This window comes from Geotrypetes seraphini, chromosome 5, assembly GCF_902459505.1.
Source record: "Geotrypetes seraphini chromosome 5, aGeoSer1.1, whole genome shotgun sequence".
NCBI classification, from domain to species: domain Eukaryota; kingdom Metazoa; phylum Chordata; class Amphibia; order Gymnophiona; family Dermophiidae; genus Geotrypetes; species Geotrypetes seraphini.
The window spans coordinates 106,018,469-106,038,252 of NC_047088.1; the positions used below are offsets into that span (position 1 = coordinate 106,018,469).

The following is a 19,784-nucleotide window of genomic DNA, read 5'->3' on the forward strand; positions in this document are numbered from 1 at the left end:
TTCCCTCTTTCTGGGCTCCTTTCATAAACTGTCTATCCTGTGCCCCTTCTCTCCTTAGTACATGATTGATTTCAGCTCTGCCACTTCTCCATTTTTCTCTGTCACCACCTCTGGCATTTCTATCTTCTCTTTCTTTCCTTCCCACCCCATGGTCTGGTATCTTCCCTTCCCTGATTCTCTGGCATCTCTCTCCTTTCTTTTTCTTCCATCTCTCCCTTCCCCTCCATGCACTGATATCTCCTTCTTCCTTTCCCCCTTCCTTTTTCCTTGGTCTGGCATACCTTCCTCCTTTCCTCCATGCCTTGGCATCTCTTCCTCCTTCCCTTCAAGTCCTGACATCTCCTTTCATTCCCTCCCTCATCTTCCTTCTCCCTCCAGTTGGGTGCAGCAATTCCCTCCCCCTCTGCTCCCTTTCCTTCTTCTGTCACCCAAGGCCTGGCGTCATGAACTTCTTTGGGAAGCAGCAGCATTCACAATTCGCTGCTGTTTCCGGCTTCGGGCCTTCTTCTCTGTCATGTTCTGCCTGCATGAAAACAGGAAGTAGGCAGGACCCAGAAGAGAGGAAGGCCTGAAGCCGGCAACAGCAGCGAATTGTAAATGTTCCTGCTGCCCAAAGAAGTTCATGACGCCAGGCCAAGCACCCGAGGCAGACCGCTTCTCTCCCCTCCCCCTGACCCGATCCAACCCTCCTATCTCTCCCTCCCTCCCATGCGAATCCTGCCGACCTCCCACCACCAGATGACCGACTGAGAAACCTCCCTCCAGCAGCGTGGCAGCTGCAGTACTCTAAACAAGTTGCTTTGCGGCTTTCTCCTGCCAGTAATTTCCTGTGCCACATCATTGATGACATTATCAGTTACAAGCCAGAGGGAATCACCAGTAGGAGAAAGCCGCGAAGCAGCCTGTTTAGAGTGCTGCAGCTGCCACGCTGCTGGAGGAAGGTTTCTCAGTCGGACATCTCGCGGTGGGAGGGTCAGCGGGGTTCGCGTGGGAGGGAGAGATAGTCGGGTCGAGTCAGGTCGGGAGGGGGCCGAGAAGATGATGACGCTGCTACTGCCGGCAAATCCAGCAAGGGTAAGACCCTAAAGCATTGCACCAGCGGGCCCCCCTGACCATTTTGGACCCTAGGCCCATGCCTACTGGGCCTATCCTTTAATCTGGCCTTGCCAGTAAGGCTATTCCTATGTTCTTATAAAATATCAGGTCTGTATTACTCAAAGTATTTTTTGATGGCATATGCAGTTTTACACTACCTAATGTCAGTCTGTGCATAACTCTGAAAGATTGATTTCGGAAAAGTGGTAATGATACAGAACTTAAGTTTCTTTACATCAATACAGAAGTCAAAAGGAGAAGTAGCAAATATTATAGGTGGCTCTCAGAAAGAGACCAAAATATGACATCATTCAGCACAAACAGTGAGCACATTAACCTTGGTTTAGGGTACGTATTGTACTAATTTTTGGCACAGGAGTATCCAGCCTCAGTCCTTGAAAGCCTCACTCTAATTAGCTTTTCAGGATTTCTCCAATGAATATGCATGAGATTATTTGTATGCACTGCCTCCATTGTATGCAAATAGATTTCATACATATTCATTGTGAAAATCCTGAAAACCTGACTTGGCGAGAGCCAAGGTTGGTCGCCCCTGATTTACCGTAACTCATCTATTAAATGTCACTGCATGCCACTGCTGACCGGTTAACTCTTTCTGAATATCAGGGGGATTATTCTTTATCCAAATGACACCAGTCCTTATGGTCTTGTGCTGAGTAGATGTTCAGTTGCTCTGGGTTCTGCTACTAGTGAGCTTTAAGTCACTGCATTTTCTTTGCTTCTAAATTCCAGTCTATTCTCCACTCATCAAAGTTTAGAAGGTTCCTGTCTGTAACCCAGCCTGCAGTGACAAATCCTGAATGAGAGAAAAAATAATTATATATAATTAATAGGATTAATTAATAGGATTGGGAATCATCTTAAACTGAAACCCCAAAGCATATAAATATTCTTCTACCCTTTAAGATTTTAGGGAAGATCCTGTCCAGAAGAAGGTGAGTTTCTGAGATGATTTCCCATATCTCTTCTTTAGAAGCTGCAAAGGAAACCAGTACAGTAATTAAAAAATAAATACTTCTGTCTATCAACCTATTACAGGATTTGGAATTATTTTTCCTTCTGTGCTTCCTCATTGCCCACACCTGCCTCCTCATTCTCTTCCCATATTCCCTCCCCTTATACCATTTTGGAGTCTCTTCTGCAGTTCTCGGAAAGTTCTGTCTTCCATTTGGCAATGAAGCATCTTCTCATAGAGTAACATATTGATTATTTCAGCATGTGTACAGGCCTGAATCATGTCTATACTGCCTGCATCTTGGCGAAGGACAATGGATATTCTCCCTGTTCAGAAAGAGAGAGAGATAAAGATTCACCTCACATATGGTGGGTATAAAAACAGCATTAGAAACAATCAAAATATATTAACAAACCCTTCACAACATAAACCCATCTATTCTCCCCATCACATAATATAAGGCCAACTGTTTCCTACAATACAGAGCAACACTTACAGTACTCAGTTAGCATCTCCTCAAAACAGACTTATTCCCACAAAACCATGGAAAATTCCCAGGTGCTAGGTGCCAGATTTTAGGTGTCCTAACTTTGGAAAAACTAATGCTGCTATGGAACATGGAATAATATATAAATGTGGGCTGTGAATTAGATGACAGCTCCAGCCACCTATTATAAGCCTAGATCATGAGAGAGCAGTTACTGAATCAGTAAAAGAACAGTGGTGCCTCCAGCAAATCCAGGCTGAAAGAAAGTTGTCACTGCTTCAATAGCCCTGACAGAGCAGCTGTTGCTCCCTATCCCAGAGAGAGAGGGCCCAATATTCAGCCAGCAGCATCAGCACTTTTGCTGTCTGCCACTAGTACTACTACTACTAATCATTTCTATAGTGCTACTAGACACACGCAGCACTGTACATCAAAACAAAGCAGAGACAGTCCTTGCTCAAAAGAACTTACAATCTAGTCAGGACTGACAAACTGGACAAGAAAGTGCATCAATACACTGTGCTCAGGTGGGGGAATTACAGAAGGAATGATAAGACAGATATTGGTGCTAGAAGGTGGGATGGAGTTTGGAATTGAAAGCATTTTCAAAGAAGCGGGCTTTGAGTCTGGATTTGAATACTGCCAGAGATGGAGCCTGAGGTATCGAGTCAAACAGCTTGTTCCAGTCATACGGTGCAGCAAAGTAGAAGGGATGGAGTCTGAAGCTGGTTATAGAGGCGAAGGGTACAGATAAGAAAGACTTAACCTCTTTGAAAATAATTCTTCTGTTTGACCTTCAAACCAGGACATCACAGCTTCCTTGATGTCTTTGTCATTTGAAAACAACTGTCTGTGAAGAGATTTCTTCAAAACTCAGAACAGGAAATAATCCGAGGAAGTTAGAAAAGGACTGTAGGGTGGATGGTTCAGCTGCTGCAACCCACATTCTCAGATGGCAGCTTGCGATTGTCGTGACAAGATGTACCAGCACATTGCCATGAAGAAGCAGCATGCCTGCTGTGAGTTTTTCTCGTCTTTTCTCCTTGATTGACACCCGCAAAGCGATCATTGTGTTGGTGTAACTCTCCCTGGTTATGGTTTGTCTTGTGTGGCATGAACTCCAGAAACAAAAGTCCATAATCCTAGAAGACAGTTGCAATGACTTTGCCTGCAGATTTTACTGTCATTAACTTTTTTGGGGTGGGGGAAGACTTGTGCTTCCACTGCATTGACTCAATTTTGGACTCAGGATCTCTGTGATAGGAAGTCTCATCTCCAGTCAACTAATGATGAAAAAAAATTAACTTGGTCTTCATGAAACATCTCCAAGTTCTCCTGATAGTACTGGAGCCTCGTGGCCTTCTCACATGGTATCAGCATTCTTCGACCCCATCTCGTACTATCCTTGGACGTGCCCAACTTTTTATGAATTATTTTCCAAACTGTACCTGACGAGATGCCCATTTCTTCAGCTAGTCAGGAAACCTTAATTTGTCTGTCTCACAAAATTAAGTCCTAGACATTCTTGCACATTTCTGTCGCAACGTCAGAGGGAAGGCTTTCGAATGAGACACAGGATGTGCGAGGAGCTGCCGCCTGCAGCTTTGTGCACAGAAACAACTGCGGCAGTGAGGAGGAGGGAGCCGGCCAGAAGGTAAACACCTGGGGGTGGCAATTAGCAAAATAAATGCTACATCTCTTTCAAGCTGGCCACCTGCGGGTTGGACACCCCTAGTGTAGTGTAAGGCACACAGTCACTGCGGGCCGCATAAAATGGCCAGGATCGGCCTGCGTTTGCACATGTGCTCTAGAACACTGTTCTTCAACCGCCGGTCCGCAGACCAGTGCTGGTCCGCAGGAAATTTCTGCCAGTCCGTGCAGGGCCGGCGAGATTGATTAAGTTCAATTTCCTGCCGGTCTGCGCAGGGCCGGCAAGATCAATGAGATATTTTAGCTGATCCGCACTGGGCAGGAGAGATCATGGGGAGCCTCCGACAGTGGCTTTCTCCCCTCTGCAGCTCTCCTTTACTTCCCAGCGCAGCGATTTACGAAGGCAGCCTTGGGACTTTTGCTGAGTCGCAGCTGCCTCTGATGATGCAACTTCCTCTTTCCTCAGAGGTGGCGCGACCCAACAAAGGACCAGAGGCTGCCTTCCTGAATCGCTGCGCTGGGAAGTAAGAAGAGCTGCTGGGAGAGGAGAAAGCCACTATTGGAGTCTGGGAAGCTGCTGGGCAAGGGGAAAAAAAAGGGACAGCTGCTACTGGAGAGGGAGAAGGAGAGATGCTGCTGGGAGGGGAGGAGGGAAAGGAATCTTGGAAGCTGCTGGGCAAGGGAAAAAAAGGGACAGCTGCTACTGGAGAGGGAGAAGAAGAAATGCTGCTGGAAGGGGAGGAGGGAAAGGAATCTGGGAAGCTGTTGGGCAAGGGAAAAAAGGGACAGCTGCTACTGGAGAGGAAGGAGAGATGCTGCTGGGAGGGGAGGAGGGAAAGGAGTCTGGGAAGCTTCTGGACAAAGGAAAAAAAGGGACAGCTACTGGACCTGGAAGGAAGGAGAGATGCTGCTGGGAGGGGAGGAAGGGAAGAGAGTTACTGCTGGACAGGAGGAGGAGGGAAGGGAGAAGGAAAAAAGGAAGGAAACAGCTGGAAGGGAGATTAGAGGAGAGGAAGGGGAGAGACAGGCATGAGAAAGTAGAGAAATTGATGATGGGAAGGGGTCAGCAGAGAAATAAGCAGAGAGGGACAATGATGCTAGAACTGGTGTAGGAGAGATAAAAATGAAGAGAGCAGTGAAGCTGGAATGAATCATGTAAAAATGAGAGAGGGGGCACAGGCAGGATGGAAAGGGGAGAGGGGCATAGAAAGAAGACAGATACCATATGAAAGAGGGAGAGGGCAGACAGTGGATGGAAGGGGCAGATGCTGGATTGAAGAGACAGAGAGGGCAGATGCTGGAGGGAAGAGAGTGAAAAGAAGATGAAAGCAGAAACCAGAGACGACAAAAGGTAGAAAAAAATAATTTTATTTCTATTTTGTGATTAGAATATATTAGATTTGAAATATATATCCTGCTAGAGCTGGTGTTAGATATAACTGGGGACTGCAAAGCCCAGGCAGTGCTTCTTTAGCTTCCAGCTGGCTTAGGGTGCTCTCTGACCAGGGGGCAGTTGTCCTAGTTGCATTCCCCTAACACTATTCCTGTCATATGTGACTGCAGTATTCTGTTAGCAATGGGCATGATATTTCTGTGTAGCATTCTGTAATAATTTGGCTTGTTCAGTTTTCTTGATAGTAGAGGGGATATATGTGAAGGGGAGGGGAGACAGGTGTTTTGTTGATCCTTGCTCTGTATTATTTTATTTATAAAATGACAATTGTACAGAATATTGTTTCTTTTTATACTTTAATAAAATACATTCAATATAAAATCATAATTAAGGCTTGTACGGATGGGATCAGATGATTTGCGGGGACCAAGCTCAAGGAGGTGGGGAGGAAATGGGGTTTTTAAATTTTAGTCCTAGTAGTTTGCCAGTCCACAAAATAATTATTTTATTTCTGCCGGTCCACAAGTGTACAAAGGTTGAAAAACACTGCTCTAGAAGATAATTCAAAGCCATCATAAGCTAATCTCACCATAGATCTTCTAACCAGGGCAAGGGTGTGAGAGATGTGACAAAAATCCTGTAATTGCTGTGAAGGAATGCACCTATCAAAAGAAGACAATTTCTTAACCAGAGTCTTGACATAGCAGGAAATATAGAAATTGTAGTTTAGGACTATGTTGGCCAACATGGAGTTTTGGTACAGGCGATAGCCAAATTTGTCCATAGCACGCCCTTCATGTCCTGGTGGCACTGATGCATAGACTCTGGATGGAGCAGATTTCTTCAAAGTTGACTCTACCACCAGGGACTGATGCTGGAGTTGTGGTTTGTTAAAACCAGGAGAAGACATTATTTTGTATAAAGAGTCCAATTTTCTGGGGGTCACAGTAATAGTAAGGGGGGTCTCCCAGTTCTTATGAAGAGTATCCCTGAGAATACCATGTAATGGTAATCGAAGCTCTTTAGGAGGCTCATCATAGTCCAAAGCCTCCAAATATTCAGCACTGTACGTAGAATCAGCTTCTAGTTTGACTGCAATGTTGACCTGCAAGACATATTGGGAAGCTAGCAGCTTTATAGCTGGCTTACTCGATGGAGCGAAGTTCCCCGATGCCAATGTCAAAGTTGATGCTTTTGATGTAGAAGGCTGTGATGTCTTATCATTGTCCATACCGGTGCCGAACTTCTCTTGTTGGAGTTTGCAACTCTTAATAGTATGTTTCTGCAGGGTAGAACACCGCGTGCAGGACTCAACATGGTATTCAGGGTCAAGGCACTGTAAGCACCAACTATGTGGGTCAGTGATGGAAATTTGCTGTTGGCACCTGCAACAGTTCTTAAAAACGGTTAGTGGCCGGGACATCGACGGAAAAACTGCCTCAGCCAAATTAAATTCAATGGCTGAAGAAAATGAAGAGGCCTCGTCGGACAAAGTCCATGAGGTGAGAACAGTGAGGAAAAAATGTCCAACTGTTTTTGGGTATTTTTTACTCAAAAGAAATACGCAGATAAAACACATTAAAAAATACACATGAGCAGGAAAGCAAAAGCAAAAATTTGAAAAATGTTCAAAAAACACGACTTCTTAGCTCCATGGAAAACTAAGAACTGAGGAGCCGCAAATGGCATCGGGCAGGAAGGCACTCGCACATGCGCGGTGCAGGCAGTTTGTGAACTTTCTTAAGTTCTTAAAGTGGTGATGCACTTTTAAAGCTGCCGTACTGGGGCTCCGTGGTTGATGTCACTTACATCTGAGAATATGCTGCCTGCTTGTCCTGGGATAACAGGTGTTAGTTATCCAAGGACAGCAGGTAGAAATTCTCACAACCCACCCACCTTCCCTTCTTGGCTTCTTAGCTTTCTTACTGAACTGATGGTCCTGAGAGCCATCAGCAGGCAGAAAGGTACCTGCACATGAGCAGTTCAGGTAATGTTTTGGTTTCTTAACGTGACAGTTCAGTTTGGACTGTCCATACTGGGTTCTGTGGATATTGTCACCCCACATGTGAAACTATCTGCCTTCTGTCCTTGGGAAGTAATGCTTTCTTCCATTCATTCTTCATATACACACAATATAATCTTATTAACAATATATAATGGTAACCACAAAATTAAACTATACAAAGCACGCTGAAATATCTGCATTTCTTAATGCCATGTTCTGAAAGGAGTTCCTCTCTCTCTCAAAGCAGCCAAGTCAACAAAGCTAATCAACCCTATTCTACCTTTATTTAAAATGTAATAAAAATTAAACACCCAGATCGTCACATAAAAGTCTCTCCTTTCTCAGCCTCCAATGATTGCTGCTTTAATAGGATTTCCATCTACTAGTTTAACAATATTTAATTTAGCTGTACCATTCCATATCTAATTAACTCAAAAAGGTGCATGTGGCAGCTGAAAAATGAAAATTGTCAAGCTACTAAAATATTTCTTTTACTACTGACAATTGGCTATGAACAACATTTGGGACAGCTCCTGTCATGCTCTACAACCCCTCCCCAATGCTTTCCAGCCCCCCTCCCCAATGCTCTCTCTCTCTACAGCCCTCCCATATTCTCCAGCCCCCTCCCTGATGTTTTCCTTTTCAGCCCCCCCTATGTTCTCCAACCCACTCCCTAATATTCTCCCAAGAAGCCACAGTACAACATTGGAAAATGGGAAAAAAAGTGATGCACATTCCACTGTACTGTGCAAAATATAAAGATAGCATAAGTAAATTTGAAAAACTGATATATTACAATCATTACACTATGGGCTCCTTTTATGAAGCCGCATTAGCGGTTTAACGCACATAATAACGCACGCTAATTTGCCGGCCGCAGTAGCCGCTACCGCTTCCTCTTGAGCAGGAGGTAGTTTTTCAGCTAGCGCGGGGGTTAGCGTGTGCTAAAAAGTTGCGTGCAATAAAGCCGCTAATGCGGCTTCATAAAAGGAGCCCTATATGTTAAAAAATACAAATAAAACAAAATTTAGGTAATATGATACCATTTTATTGGACTAAATAATCTAATCTAATACAAAATTTATTAATCGCACTATACCAAAAAGGTTCAAGGCAATTTACATCCAAAGAAGCCGTAATATCCAAGGGAGAATACAAAAGCAATCAATAATTAAAATATCATCATACCTTGAATATTACAACAAATCATATTAAAAAGTTTTCAACTTTTCAAATACATTTTTCAATTAGTTTTTAGAGGCCAAAACTTCATTCCTCAGATCAGGACAGTATACAGCAGTTATGGTACCCTGTTCTGATATGAGGAAGGAGAGTTTGGTCTCCAAACATTAATCAAAAATGTATTAGTCCGGCGGAAACATGGCGCTGTAGACAGCGTGCTGTTGCAGCTCCGCTACACCCGAACACGGCGCAGCATTTAATCAGTCTTTACTCCTCTGGTCCGGTCCCTCCGTTGTGCTGGGAAGCGTATTAGCGGCGTGGCACGGCTTGAGACTCCCCTACACAGCAGTCCTGCACTATCGCACTCGGATCTCCCGGCGGACACGTGGCGCTGCAGACAGCATGCTGCTGCGGCTCTGAAACATCAGAAGCGGTGCGGCTCCTCCTCTGAAGTCTAATCTCCAGGTTCAGTCCTTCCAGTGTGCTGGGGAGCTGCTGGGTGGCGCGGCACGTTTTGGGAGACTCGGGTAGGATCGCCATGGCAACTAAGGCGGTCCGCAAGGATCGGGAGCGGAGTAAGCTGCCAGAGGCCAAGATGGCGGACCACATGGCACCCCCGTCGCCGGAGGCTCCTCACTCTTCCTGGGTGACTACAGTTACGGCAGAGGTTCAGGCTGCTCTTGAGAGCTCACTGGGGGACAAACTGCAGCGTATATTGGATAAACTGGACACATTAGATCAGAGATTTGCCTCCCTCACGTCAGAGGTCAAGGAGACTCAGCAGCGGGTGAGTGCTGCTGAGGATCACGTCCAGCAGCTTGCCCAGGAGCAGTCCGCTCACACTACAGCTTTAGCTGCGTTGCGTGCCAAGGTGGATGACCTGGAGAATAGGTCCCGCCGTAATAACCTTCGGTTTGTAGGCCTGCCCGAATCGGTGTGGGACGTGGAGCTGGGGGCGCTATTGGAACGCTGGTTGCCTGAGTCTTTGTCTTTATCATCTTCCTCGGGCCCCTTGCGGGTGGAGAGGGCGCATCGTTTGGGGCAGAGGAGAGAGAATGCTGACCGACCTCGAGTGGTCATTTGCCGTATCCTGAATTATCATCACAAGATGGAGGTCCTGCATGCGTTGCGGCAGGGCAAGAAGCTCTTGTATGACAACCGGCCCATTCTTTGCTTCCAGGACTACTCGGCGGAGGTCTCTCAGGCACGGCGCAAGTTTTCACCTTTATGCACCCGTCTCATTCAGCGCCACATTGCTTTTTCTCTGCAATACCCGGCTCGCCTGAGGTTGATACATCTGGGTAGAGCTCATCACTTCAACACCTTGGAGGCCGCGCAGCGTTTTGTGACGGAGATGATGCCTGAAGAACCGCCGCAGGGAGCTGTTGTGGACTGAGGCGACCCTTTCTGAGGATTGGTCTATGTTTCGATTTTGGACTAGGGGTTTTTCTCCACTCCCTCTGAGTTGGGACTCTGAGTCACCATGAGGGATTACCTGGTTGGTGGGTGTGGGGATGGCATGGGGGATGTCCTGTTTGTCCTATGTTAGTTTGGGTCTATTCTTGGCCTATCCGGTTCTGTGAGCCTTGGGGACTTAGCTGGGTGAGTGTGCTTGAGGGTAGGTGTGCTGGCTGTGGTGTTCAGGGAGGGGAGGGGTGGTGTGAGTGCTTTGGGGGGGTTTGGCTGATGGGTGTTGTTCTTTGCTATTTTCTGAGTTTTGGGGGCTGAGGGCCGGGGGCTACTGGTCATTGTTCCCATGGGAGGGTGTACCTGGTTTCCTGGAAGTGATGCCCTTTTTGGGGTGTCTTGGGTGTAGGTTGGGTGAGGGTTGGTTGTGGAGGGGGGATGGTGGGGTGGGGAGGGGGGTAGTTGGGGGGTGGGGGAGTGTCTTGAAGGGTTTCAGGGAGTCTGCGATGGGGTTTTTTGTGGAATTTTGGGGGGGTTGGGTTGGGGGGCTGTGTGATCTGGGATTGTCTTGGTGGCAGGGGTATGGCTCGATTCTTGGTACAGGAGGTGGCGTGACGCTGGAGGAGCGGTGGCTGGGACGCTTCTCTGGTACTATACTGGTTCCTTCTTCTTGTACTACTTGTCTATTGAGTGGATTGCTCTGGAATACACTTTAACTTCTTGGAATGTTGGGGGGATCCACTCCCCTATTAAGCACTCCAAAATATTGCAGCGCTTGAATCGTTCTAAAACCTCTATTGCCTTTTTACAGGAGACCCGTTTATCCTCAGCGGAACATGCCAAGCTCTGTACCTGGTGGGTGGGTTCCCATTTGGAGGCGCCCGCCGTTGGGGGAAAGGGAGGTGTTATTATTTTGATCCGTAAGGGTCTTCGCCTACAAACCCAGAGAGTGATCCGCGACCCTAATGGGCGTTACATCGTTGCTTTAGTGTTGCTCGATAATCGGCCCCTTTTGCTCTGCAATGTCTATGCCCCTAATAATCCTTCGGCCAGGTTTTTTCGGGGGCTTCGCAATCAACTCTTGCAGTTTGGAGATGTTCCAATGCTGGTGGGCGGGGACTTTAATGAGGTACCGGATCCCAAGTTGGATTGCTCTGCCTCTTCGGGCAGAGAGACCTCCAAACTTTATACGGGTGCCCAGCTTTTGGAATCTACCTTGGGGTTGCTGGATGTGTGGCGGGTGCTACACCCTTTGGAGAGGGATTACTCCCACTTATCCAGGGCGCACGGGACGCTTTCCCGAATTGATTTTATCCTCCTCTCTCGTGAACTGCTTCCCCAGGTATTGGGGGTTGATATGGGCCCCATTTAAATATCTGACCACGCTTGGGTGGGATTTCGGTGGACTTGGGGAGATTCTCCGCTCCCTAGGGGGTCATGGCAGTTTCCGTGTTATCTGTATAGGGATCCTCGTTTTCAAGAGTTTTTGATACAGCGCTGGCGTGATTTTCAACATAATAATCAGCAGCATCGCGATGATCCCATTCTCTATTGGGAGTCGGCTAAGACTGTTTTACGGGGGGATGTCATTGCTTATGTGGCCCGGGAGTCGAAGCTGAAGCATAGGACGGTTCTGGCTTTGGAGCGGAAGGCAACTGTGTTGCGACGTCAATACAGCAGGGCACCCTCATTCCTGCTTCGTACGCAGCTTTTGGAGGTCCAGCTGGAACTGAATGAATTATTGCATCTCCGGGCTCTGCGGACGAGGGAGTACTTTAAGTTTCATCTGTTTCGGTTTGCGAATAAGAGCAGTAGATTGTTGGCCCGTATGGCGCATCCGCGGGGTGGACCTGAGAGCATCTCTGCTCTTCGGGGCGCTTCTGGGGTGCTGCATCATCGACCGGAGGAGATCTGTGAGCTGTTGCGGGAGTTTTTGCTGAGGTGTATACAGATCCAGGCCCCGAGATTTTGGATGGGCAACTTTATCTTGACAGCCTAGATTTACCTTGTTTATCTCAACGGGATGCTGCCGTTTTGGATCTTCCCTTTACCGCGGAGGAGGTGGAGGGGGCGATAGGGGTCAGTCCGTTAGGAAAGGCGCCGGGCCCGGATGGGTTTCGGAGTGAGTTCTATAAATTGTTGGTGACGGACATAGCGCCGGTGCTGGCTGAAGTTTATAATCTGAGTGTTGCTAAGTGCTTTCTTCCTCCTTACGTAAATTTAGCGTCTATTATAGTTCTTCCGAAGCCCGGTAAGGACCCTCTTTTTCCTGAATCGTACCGTCCTATTTCACTGTTGAATTATGAGGCGAAGCTTTTGGCAAAACTTTTGGCTAATCGCCTGGCGCGCATCTTGCCCTTGGTGATCTCGGACTCTCAGGTGGGGTTTGTGCGGGATCGGCCTGTAGCTAAGAATATCCGGCGAATCTTGTTAGCTTTGGAACGGGTGGGACAGGAAGGTAGCCCCTCCATGCTTATTAGTTTTGATGCCGAGAAGGCGTTTGATAGGGTGCGGTGGGGTTACCTTTTTGCGGTGCTGAGGACGTACGGTTTGGGCCCCTTCTTTTTTGGAGCAATCCAGGCGCTGTATAGTGATCCGGAGGCGCGGATTTTGGTTAATGGGACCTGCTCTGGTTATTTTTCTATTCGCCGAGGGACTCGCCAGGGCTGCCCCCTGTCGCCGCTCCTGTTTGTGCTTTCTTTAGACCCTCTACTTCGGGAGCTTCAGGCAATTGCGGATATTCGGGGATTGGTATTGGGAGATTCACATTTTAAACTGGCGGCGTTTGCGGATGATCTATTGGTCTTTTTAACGGACCCGCAGCATTCCTTGCCTGTGTTGTTGGAGAGCCTTCGGGAATATGGAGATTTCTCCGGCTTTGCTTTGAACTTCGCGAAATCTGAGGCTCTGGCTTCCTTGGCTGATCTTCAGCAGTCTTGGGGGGATCGTTTCCCGTTGCGCTGGGCTGACTCCTCTTTTAGATATCTGGGGATCAGGCTGACTATGGATGTAGCCCGACTGTATCGTCTTAACATCGATAAACTCCTTGCGGACACTAAACTGTTGCTAGCCAAATGGCAGGCGTTGCCGCTATCTTTGTTGGGTAGAATTCATTTGTTTCGTATGGTTGTTTTCCCGAGGTGGCTTTACGTTCTCCAGACTCTTCCCCTTTCTTTGTTGCAGAGGGATGTTCATTCCCTCACCTCCCTACTGACCCGGTTTTGTTGGGGTGAAATGGTCCTTGTTGGTGGGGCCTGCCTGTGGGGGTGGTTTGGGGGTGCCCGACATCAGGGTTTATAATCAGGCCTGTTTGCTTCGCCATGTTAGTGATTGGGTGTTGGGTACCTCTTTCTATACGGATCTTTCTCTGGAGCGAGATCATTTCTATCCTCTTCATCTTTTGTATCTCCTTCATGCCCCGTTATCTAAACTGCCGAGACTCTGTAAGCGTAGCCTCTTGTTTCGGTCCTTGTGGACAGTATGGCATCAGGCCCTTCGGTTGTGGGATCAGGATTCCCATACTAGTGCCCTTCTACCGTTGGTGGGGAACTTAGCTTTCCCTCCGGGGGTTGGACCCTCCGTGTTTGGTCGTTGGAGGGCTCGGGGGGTGGAGCAGTTGCGGCATGTTCTGCTGGATGATGGGTCTCTCCTACCTTGTGCTGAGTTAGTGGGAAGGGGGGTCCCTGAGATTGGCCTTCCTTTTGCTTATTGTCAACTTAGCCACTATGTGGCTTCCCTTCGGAGGAGTTCCTTGCGAGGGGATTTTGGGACCCGGCTCTGTACTTTTTTGACTGCAGGTCCTGATAATAGGGTCTCTATCTCTGTTCTACATGGCCGGGTCATGGCTCTTCGCCAGCCTAGGGTTTTCCCTGGTATTTTGGAGGCTTGGCAGCGGGACTTGGGTAGGGACTTGGGGGACAATTTTTTGTTAACAACCCTGAAACGTACTGCGGGCTTGGTGCATAGTGCTGAATTACGTGAATGTCATTTTCGCACTGTCCTGCGGGCATATGCTTCCCAGAGTCAGACTTACTATATGGGTTGTATTGACACTCAGTTATGCATCCGCTGTTCGGTGGAGGTTAATTCTTATTTTCATGGTATTTGGAGCTGTAAGGGGATTCAGGTCTTTTGGAAGGCGCTGGCCTCCTTTTTACAGGGCTTGTTGCAGACACCTGTGCCAGTCTCAGTGCTTTCCATGTTGTTTGCCCACTTCTCTTTCTTGTATATGTACACTTCTTCTGAAAAATTATTTCTTAGTAAATGTTTTATTTTGGGGAAGAAATGTATTTTATGTTGCTGGCTTTCTCCTGAGCCCCCTTCCTTTTGGCATTGGAGGAATCGCCTTCATGAACTTATGGGTTGGGAGGCCCGTTTGGTTTGTTCTTCTCGTCGCCGGAGCAGAGACTTTGTTCACATTTGGACTCCGTACTTGAACATTTTGACTCCTAAGAGTCGTAGCCATGTTTTGAATAGACTCCGCCTCTGAATCTGTGCTTCTATTTGCCCTTGCTGATCCCTGCACAAGAGTTGTATGTATCTTTGGGGGGATGGGGAGGGGAGGGTGGGGGGTTGGAGATTCCTTTCTGTGGGGTGGGGGTGCGGTGGGACCGGGGAGGACATCAGAGTCCAGTCCTCCACGGTTGTTTGATGAAACTGTATACCATGGTTTATATTGCTGTTGTATTTACTATTGCTTAATAAAATAGATTTGAACATAAAAATGTATTAAAACTAGTACAATAAAAATACATCACCTTATTTCAAGTAACAGGCATTTGGAAATACAGATCTCCCATAAGAGCCATAGAAGACACATGCCAAATAAAGGACTACCACACTACTTTATCCTAAACTAAAAATAAAATTATTTTTGTTCTATCTTGGTCTGGTTATTTACTTTTTCTACATATGTTGGTCCCAGTCTCTGGTTTCTGCTTTTCTTATTTTCCTCTTAACTCTTTCCAAGATTTCCTGTCAATTTATAGTTGTTCTCTTCTTTCTTCTCCAATTTATTTTTTTGACTCTGTCCAGATTTAATTATTTCCTACTATATAGTCTACAGTTTCCATTCTTTTTTTTTTTTTTTTTTTTTTTTTTACTGTGTCTAACTACAGTTTGCCATCTCTTTCTCTCACTCTGGCTTTCCTATTTCACTTCCTCTTATTTCCCAGTCTCTCATTAATTTTTATCCTCTTTCTTCTCCATCCAGCATTTGACCCTGTCTCCCACTTCCATCAAACATCTGACCCTCCTCTCTCTTCCCCATCCATTAAGAGTTTGGCTCCCTCTCCTCCCCAGCATCTGCCCCTCCTTCTTTTCCCTCACATCCAGCATCTGCCCCTTCTCTTTCTCCCCCTTCCATCCAGTGCCTGACTCCTCTCCCCTTTCTATCTAGCATCTTCCCCCTCTCTCTCTCTCTCCTCTTTCCATCATCTACCCCTCTTTTCCCCATTCCAACCAATGTCTACACCCTCTCCCTCTCTATCCCCCTTCCATTCAGTGTCTGCACCCTCTCTCTCCCCCTTTCCATCCAGCACCTGGCCCCCTCTCTCCCTTCCCATCCATTGCCTGACCCCCTTCCATCCAGAATCTCTCTCCAGCAGCGGCAAAACAAAGATAAAGGTATCATGAGACCACTCTAGTCATCCTTGTGGCTGCCAGACTCCCTCCCTTCAGATGAACAGAGCAGCCCTATGATTCCTTTATCTTTGTTTTGCTGTTGTTGTCTCCATCCCCGCAAGCTCTGTTCTCATCTGAACAAGCCTTGAAAACTTATGATTTTATATTTAAATCTTTTTATTAAAGTATAAAAATGGACAGTTGTCTAGTTGTATTAAGTTTTTACATATTGATACAAGTTTAATTAGAGAATGACACAGGGACAAAGTTTGTCCCTGTCCCCATCCCATCCCCGTGGGCTCTGTCCCCATCTCTGTGTCATTCTCTGAGGTAATTTGGAAACATTTATCTGTTGTTTATTGAAATGTACCTGGGCTTCTTTACCACAACTTCTCTATAAGGATAGTCTAATTTCAAATGTATAATCACAACATATAGCCAACAACTCTCACAATACATGTGTGCAACAGTAGACAGCAAATTAGAGGAATCCAATATTTAAACGTTTCCTGCAATGGTCTCACCTTTTGTGCTGCTGTAGCCCAGCAAATATTTTTTCTGATTATTCACCAGTGCCTTTTCAAAATCAGAAATGCTGGAACAGAGGAAGATTCACTGTATTATTATTTTTAGATAATGGTGAATATTGATTTTCAGAGATTCTAGAACTTGGACACACAAAGAAATGGTCGGTTAAGAGCTGTGCTCCAGGCTAAACAAGCTACTATTTCAAATTTAAAACTCCAAAAATTCAATTTTATTTGGAAAAAAGACTTATAAGAAGAAAATGTCATCAAACAAACAAAATAAAAACGATGCAGGAACCGGAGGATCAGGAACCAGCAGTAACAAAAGATCAAAGCCAGAACCAGGGACATCATCAAGAGTACCACTGCCTGCAGAAGATCAAGATATGATGGCAGAAATAAAACAGATAAAGGATATAGTACTGGAGATCAAAAAACAACTACAAAAAGCAATAGATGATGTTGCTATATTAACAAAAAGAGTTGATCTAATTGACAACAAAATGACACACTTAGAGGAAAGAGCAGAGGAAGTACATACTGAGGTTATACAAAACAAACAAGCCTGGAAGGAAATGGAAATATTAAAGAAAGATCTGGAAGACTGTGTGAATAGAGAAAAAAGAAATAATTTAAGAATTATTGGGATGCTGGAAGGAGTGGAAAAAAATGATCCTATCAATTTCTTAGAACAATTCCTCCCAAAGATACTGCCTATAAAATCCAAGGTGCCTCTTGAAATAGAGAGGACACACAGAATACCGGGACAGAAAACAACCACACAAAAAGGTCCAAGAACTTTTATTTTTAAACTACTAAGATATCAACATGTAGTTGAAATATGCCAGCTAGCTAAAGCAAATAAAAACCTAAGATGTCAAGATGCACGGATACATATTGTGCCAGACTTTGCTAGAGAAACTGCTCAAAAAAGAAAACAACTCCTTGATTTAAGACCTCAACTACGAGCACTAGGGGCAAGATATGGATTACTCTACCCAGCGGTGATGAAGGTAACATTAGGAAATAAAACACAAAATTTTAATGATTCTAAAAAACTAGCAGAATACCTTGAAACATTTGAACAACCAATGACATCTTAAAAAGAAACTTTGGGAATATTTTAAAGTATTTAATATAACAAGAAGACATTAATAACTTTTCACTTTGATTTATTATATACAAAATAATCTAAACATTAAAAAACTGTAAAAACCGTTTAGAATGCTAGAAATTTTTTTAAAAAAGCAAATAACAGGAAAATGGAACAACTTGAAAAGAATGCAAACATGTCAGTAACAGAATGTTGTGGAGGGAAAAAAAAAAAAAAAAAAAAGAACATTGATCTACCTGGAGAATTCAATATATATGCAGCTGAAGGGACGAGATGGAGGAGCTTTTTGAAAGATATCCTCTTGCAGCATGGATTATATGCTCACGGAGAGAAATGGAGAAAGGTGGAACACTAGAGATACTATGTTTGCTGAGTTGCTGAGTAGAGGAAGGGATCTGCGTGTCAACAGGAAGTACAAACAGTAGTGCAACCTGCGTGAAAACTTGTGGTCGATTGGGAAGTGTCTCATTAAAAAAAAAAAAAAAAATCCTGAATAGAAGGCTACCAACACATGAGTAAATTACAAACTGAATCTGCCCTGCTCCTATGAATATCCCGGAAGACCCAGACGCTAAGATGTGGAACATAATGACTACAATTATATTAGTAAAAGAAGCAGAAAGTTAATTCCCACCCAGTTGGAGGAGAACAGCTGAGCCCTTCCTTTATGTTTGCCATATGTGCAAACAAGCTTGTAACCATTCCCAGCTGATACACTGAGCTAACTGTTATGCATTCTTGGCATGTTCCCTGACAAAGATAGTGAAGAACGTTAAGTTTATTATAGAAGTATTTAAAAAATAAAAAATAAAAAAAAATTGTCTTCAAATGTTGTATTTCTTCTATATCTTTTTCTCATCTATTTTATTCTCATCCTTCTCATACTTTACACATATAATTTTGAAAGAAAGATATTGCATTTTATTGGATATTTATTTACCAATGACTTAAACTGAATTTATTTATTTACTTAAAAATGGGTTAATAGATACTTTGACTAACCTGACAATTGATATATTGCAATTTTAGGAATCCAGAATAATAATAAATATGTAATAAACACTTTCTAGGCTTTTAAGTTTTTAGTAATGCCTTTAAGTTCTTAGGAACTAAGCTTTTAGTCAGGCTTGATTGAATTATATGAAACTCTGTTAAAATCCTGTAGATTAGAATCATTTCTTTGCTCTATTCTGTTTTTGAGTAATTTTTTGTAAAATAAAGAAAGGTAAGAATTATAAGGGGAAAAAAAAATAGATATATATATATATATTTCTGAAAATGAATAAAAGAGAAAATAAATATAACAAATATTAGTATAAGGATATATTATACTATGTTATTAGCATGGAGTAATAAGTATAAAACTATAATTTATTTTTTAGCTTGTAATGGAGTAATGTTAAACCTGATCTATGTTGTGTTTCCAAGTGATCGGGGAAGCGGCGAGAGTACGCTCCGCCCACCCCCTACAAGTCAGAGGCAGCGCCGGACTCCCCCTTGAAAAGGGGAGGAGCCAACGCGGCACACAGACGCTGGTGCCGAGTTCAGGAAGAAGGAGCAGCGTGCACAGGCGGTCAGAGCTAGGAGAGAAGTCGGGGAAGCTTTGACAAGAGGCAGGAGAGCCGAAGACTCGGGGAAGCGGCGAGAGTACGCTCCGCCCACCCCCTACAAGTCAGAGGCAGCGCCGGACTCCCCCTTGAAAAGGGGAGGAGCCAACGCGGCACACAGACGCTGGTGCCGAGTTCAGGAAGAAGGAGCAGCGTGCACAGGCGGTCAGAGCTAGGAGAGAAGTCGGGGAAGCTTTGACAAGAGGCAGGAGAGCCGAAGACTCGGGGAAGCGGCGAGAGTACGCTCCGCCCACCCCCTACAAGTCAGAGGCAGCGCCGGACTCCCCCTTGAAAAGGGGAGGAGCCAACGCGGCACACAGACGCTGGTGCCGAGTTCAGGAAGAAGGAGCAGCGTGCACAGGCGGTCAGAGCTAGGAGAGAAGTCGGGGAAGCTTTGACAAGAGGCAGGAGAGCCGAAGACTCGGGGAAGCGGCGAGAGTACGCTCCGCCCACCCCCTACACGTCAGAGGCAGCGCCAGACTCCCCCTTGAAAAGGGGAGGAGCCAACGGCGCCCAGCCGTTCGGCGCGCGGCGAAGGCGAGCGGTAAAGGCGCTCGCCTTAGCGAGAGCGCCTTTGCGAAGGGCCTTGCAAGGGACGAGCACTACTCTCAAGAACACCAGAGGAGAACAGACCGGTAAGGAACCGACAAGCACAGAAGGTAAGTAAGAGACAGACACAAAAGAAACCAACCCGCACATACAATCAAGGTGAGGTAGAG

At 45.6% G+C, this 19,784-nt stretch overlaps 1 protein-coding gene across 1 annotated transcript in view; it reads right to left on the reverse strand.

The window, feature by feature from the left end:
* Positions 1–919: 919 nt before the first annotated feature.
* Positions 920–19,784, reverse strand: part of RUSF1 (RUS family member 1) — a 103,804-nt gene continuing 84,939 nt past the window's right edge. Inside the window, exons 12-15 of the mRNA XM_033945586.1 lie at positions 16,342–16,412; positions 2,239–2,397; positions 2,015–2,092; positions 920–1,912 (exon numbers count right to left, since the gene is read on the reverse strand). Of these exons, the coding sequence (XP_033801477.1) occupies positions 1,818–1,912; positions 2,015–2,092; positions 2,239–2,397; positions 16,342–16,412 (403 nt within the window). The 3' untranslated portion in view covers positions 920–1,817. The remainder of the gene's footprint in view (positions 1,913–2,014; positions 2,093–2,238; positions 2,398–16,341; positions 16,413–19,784) is intronic.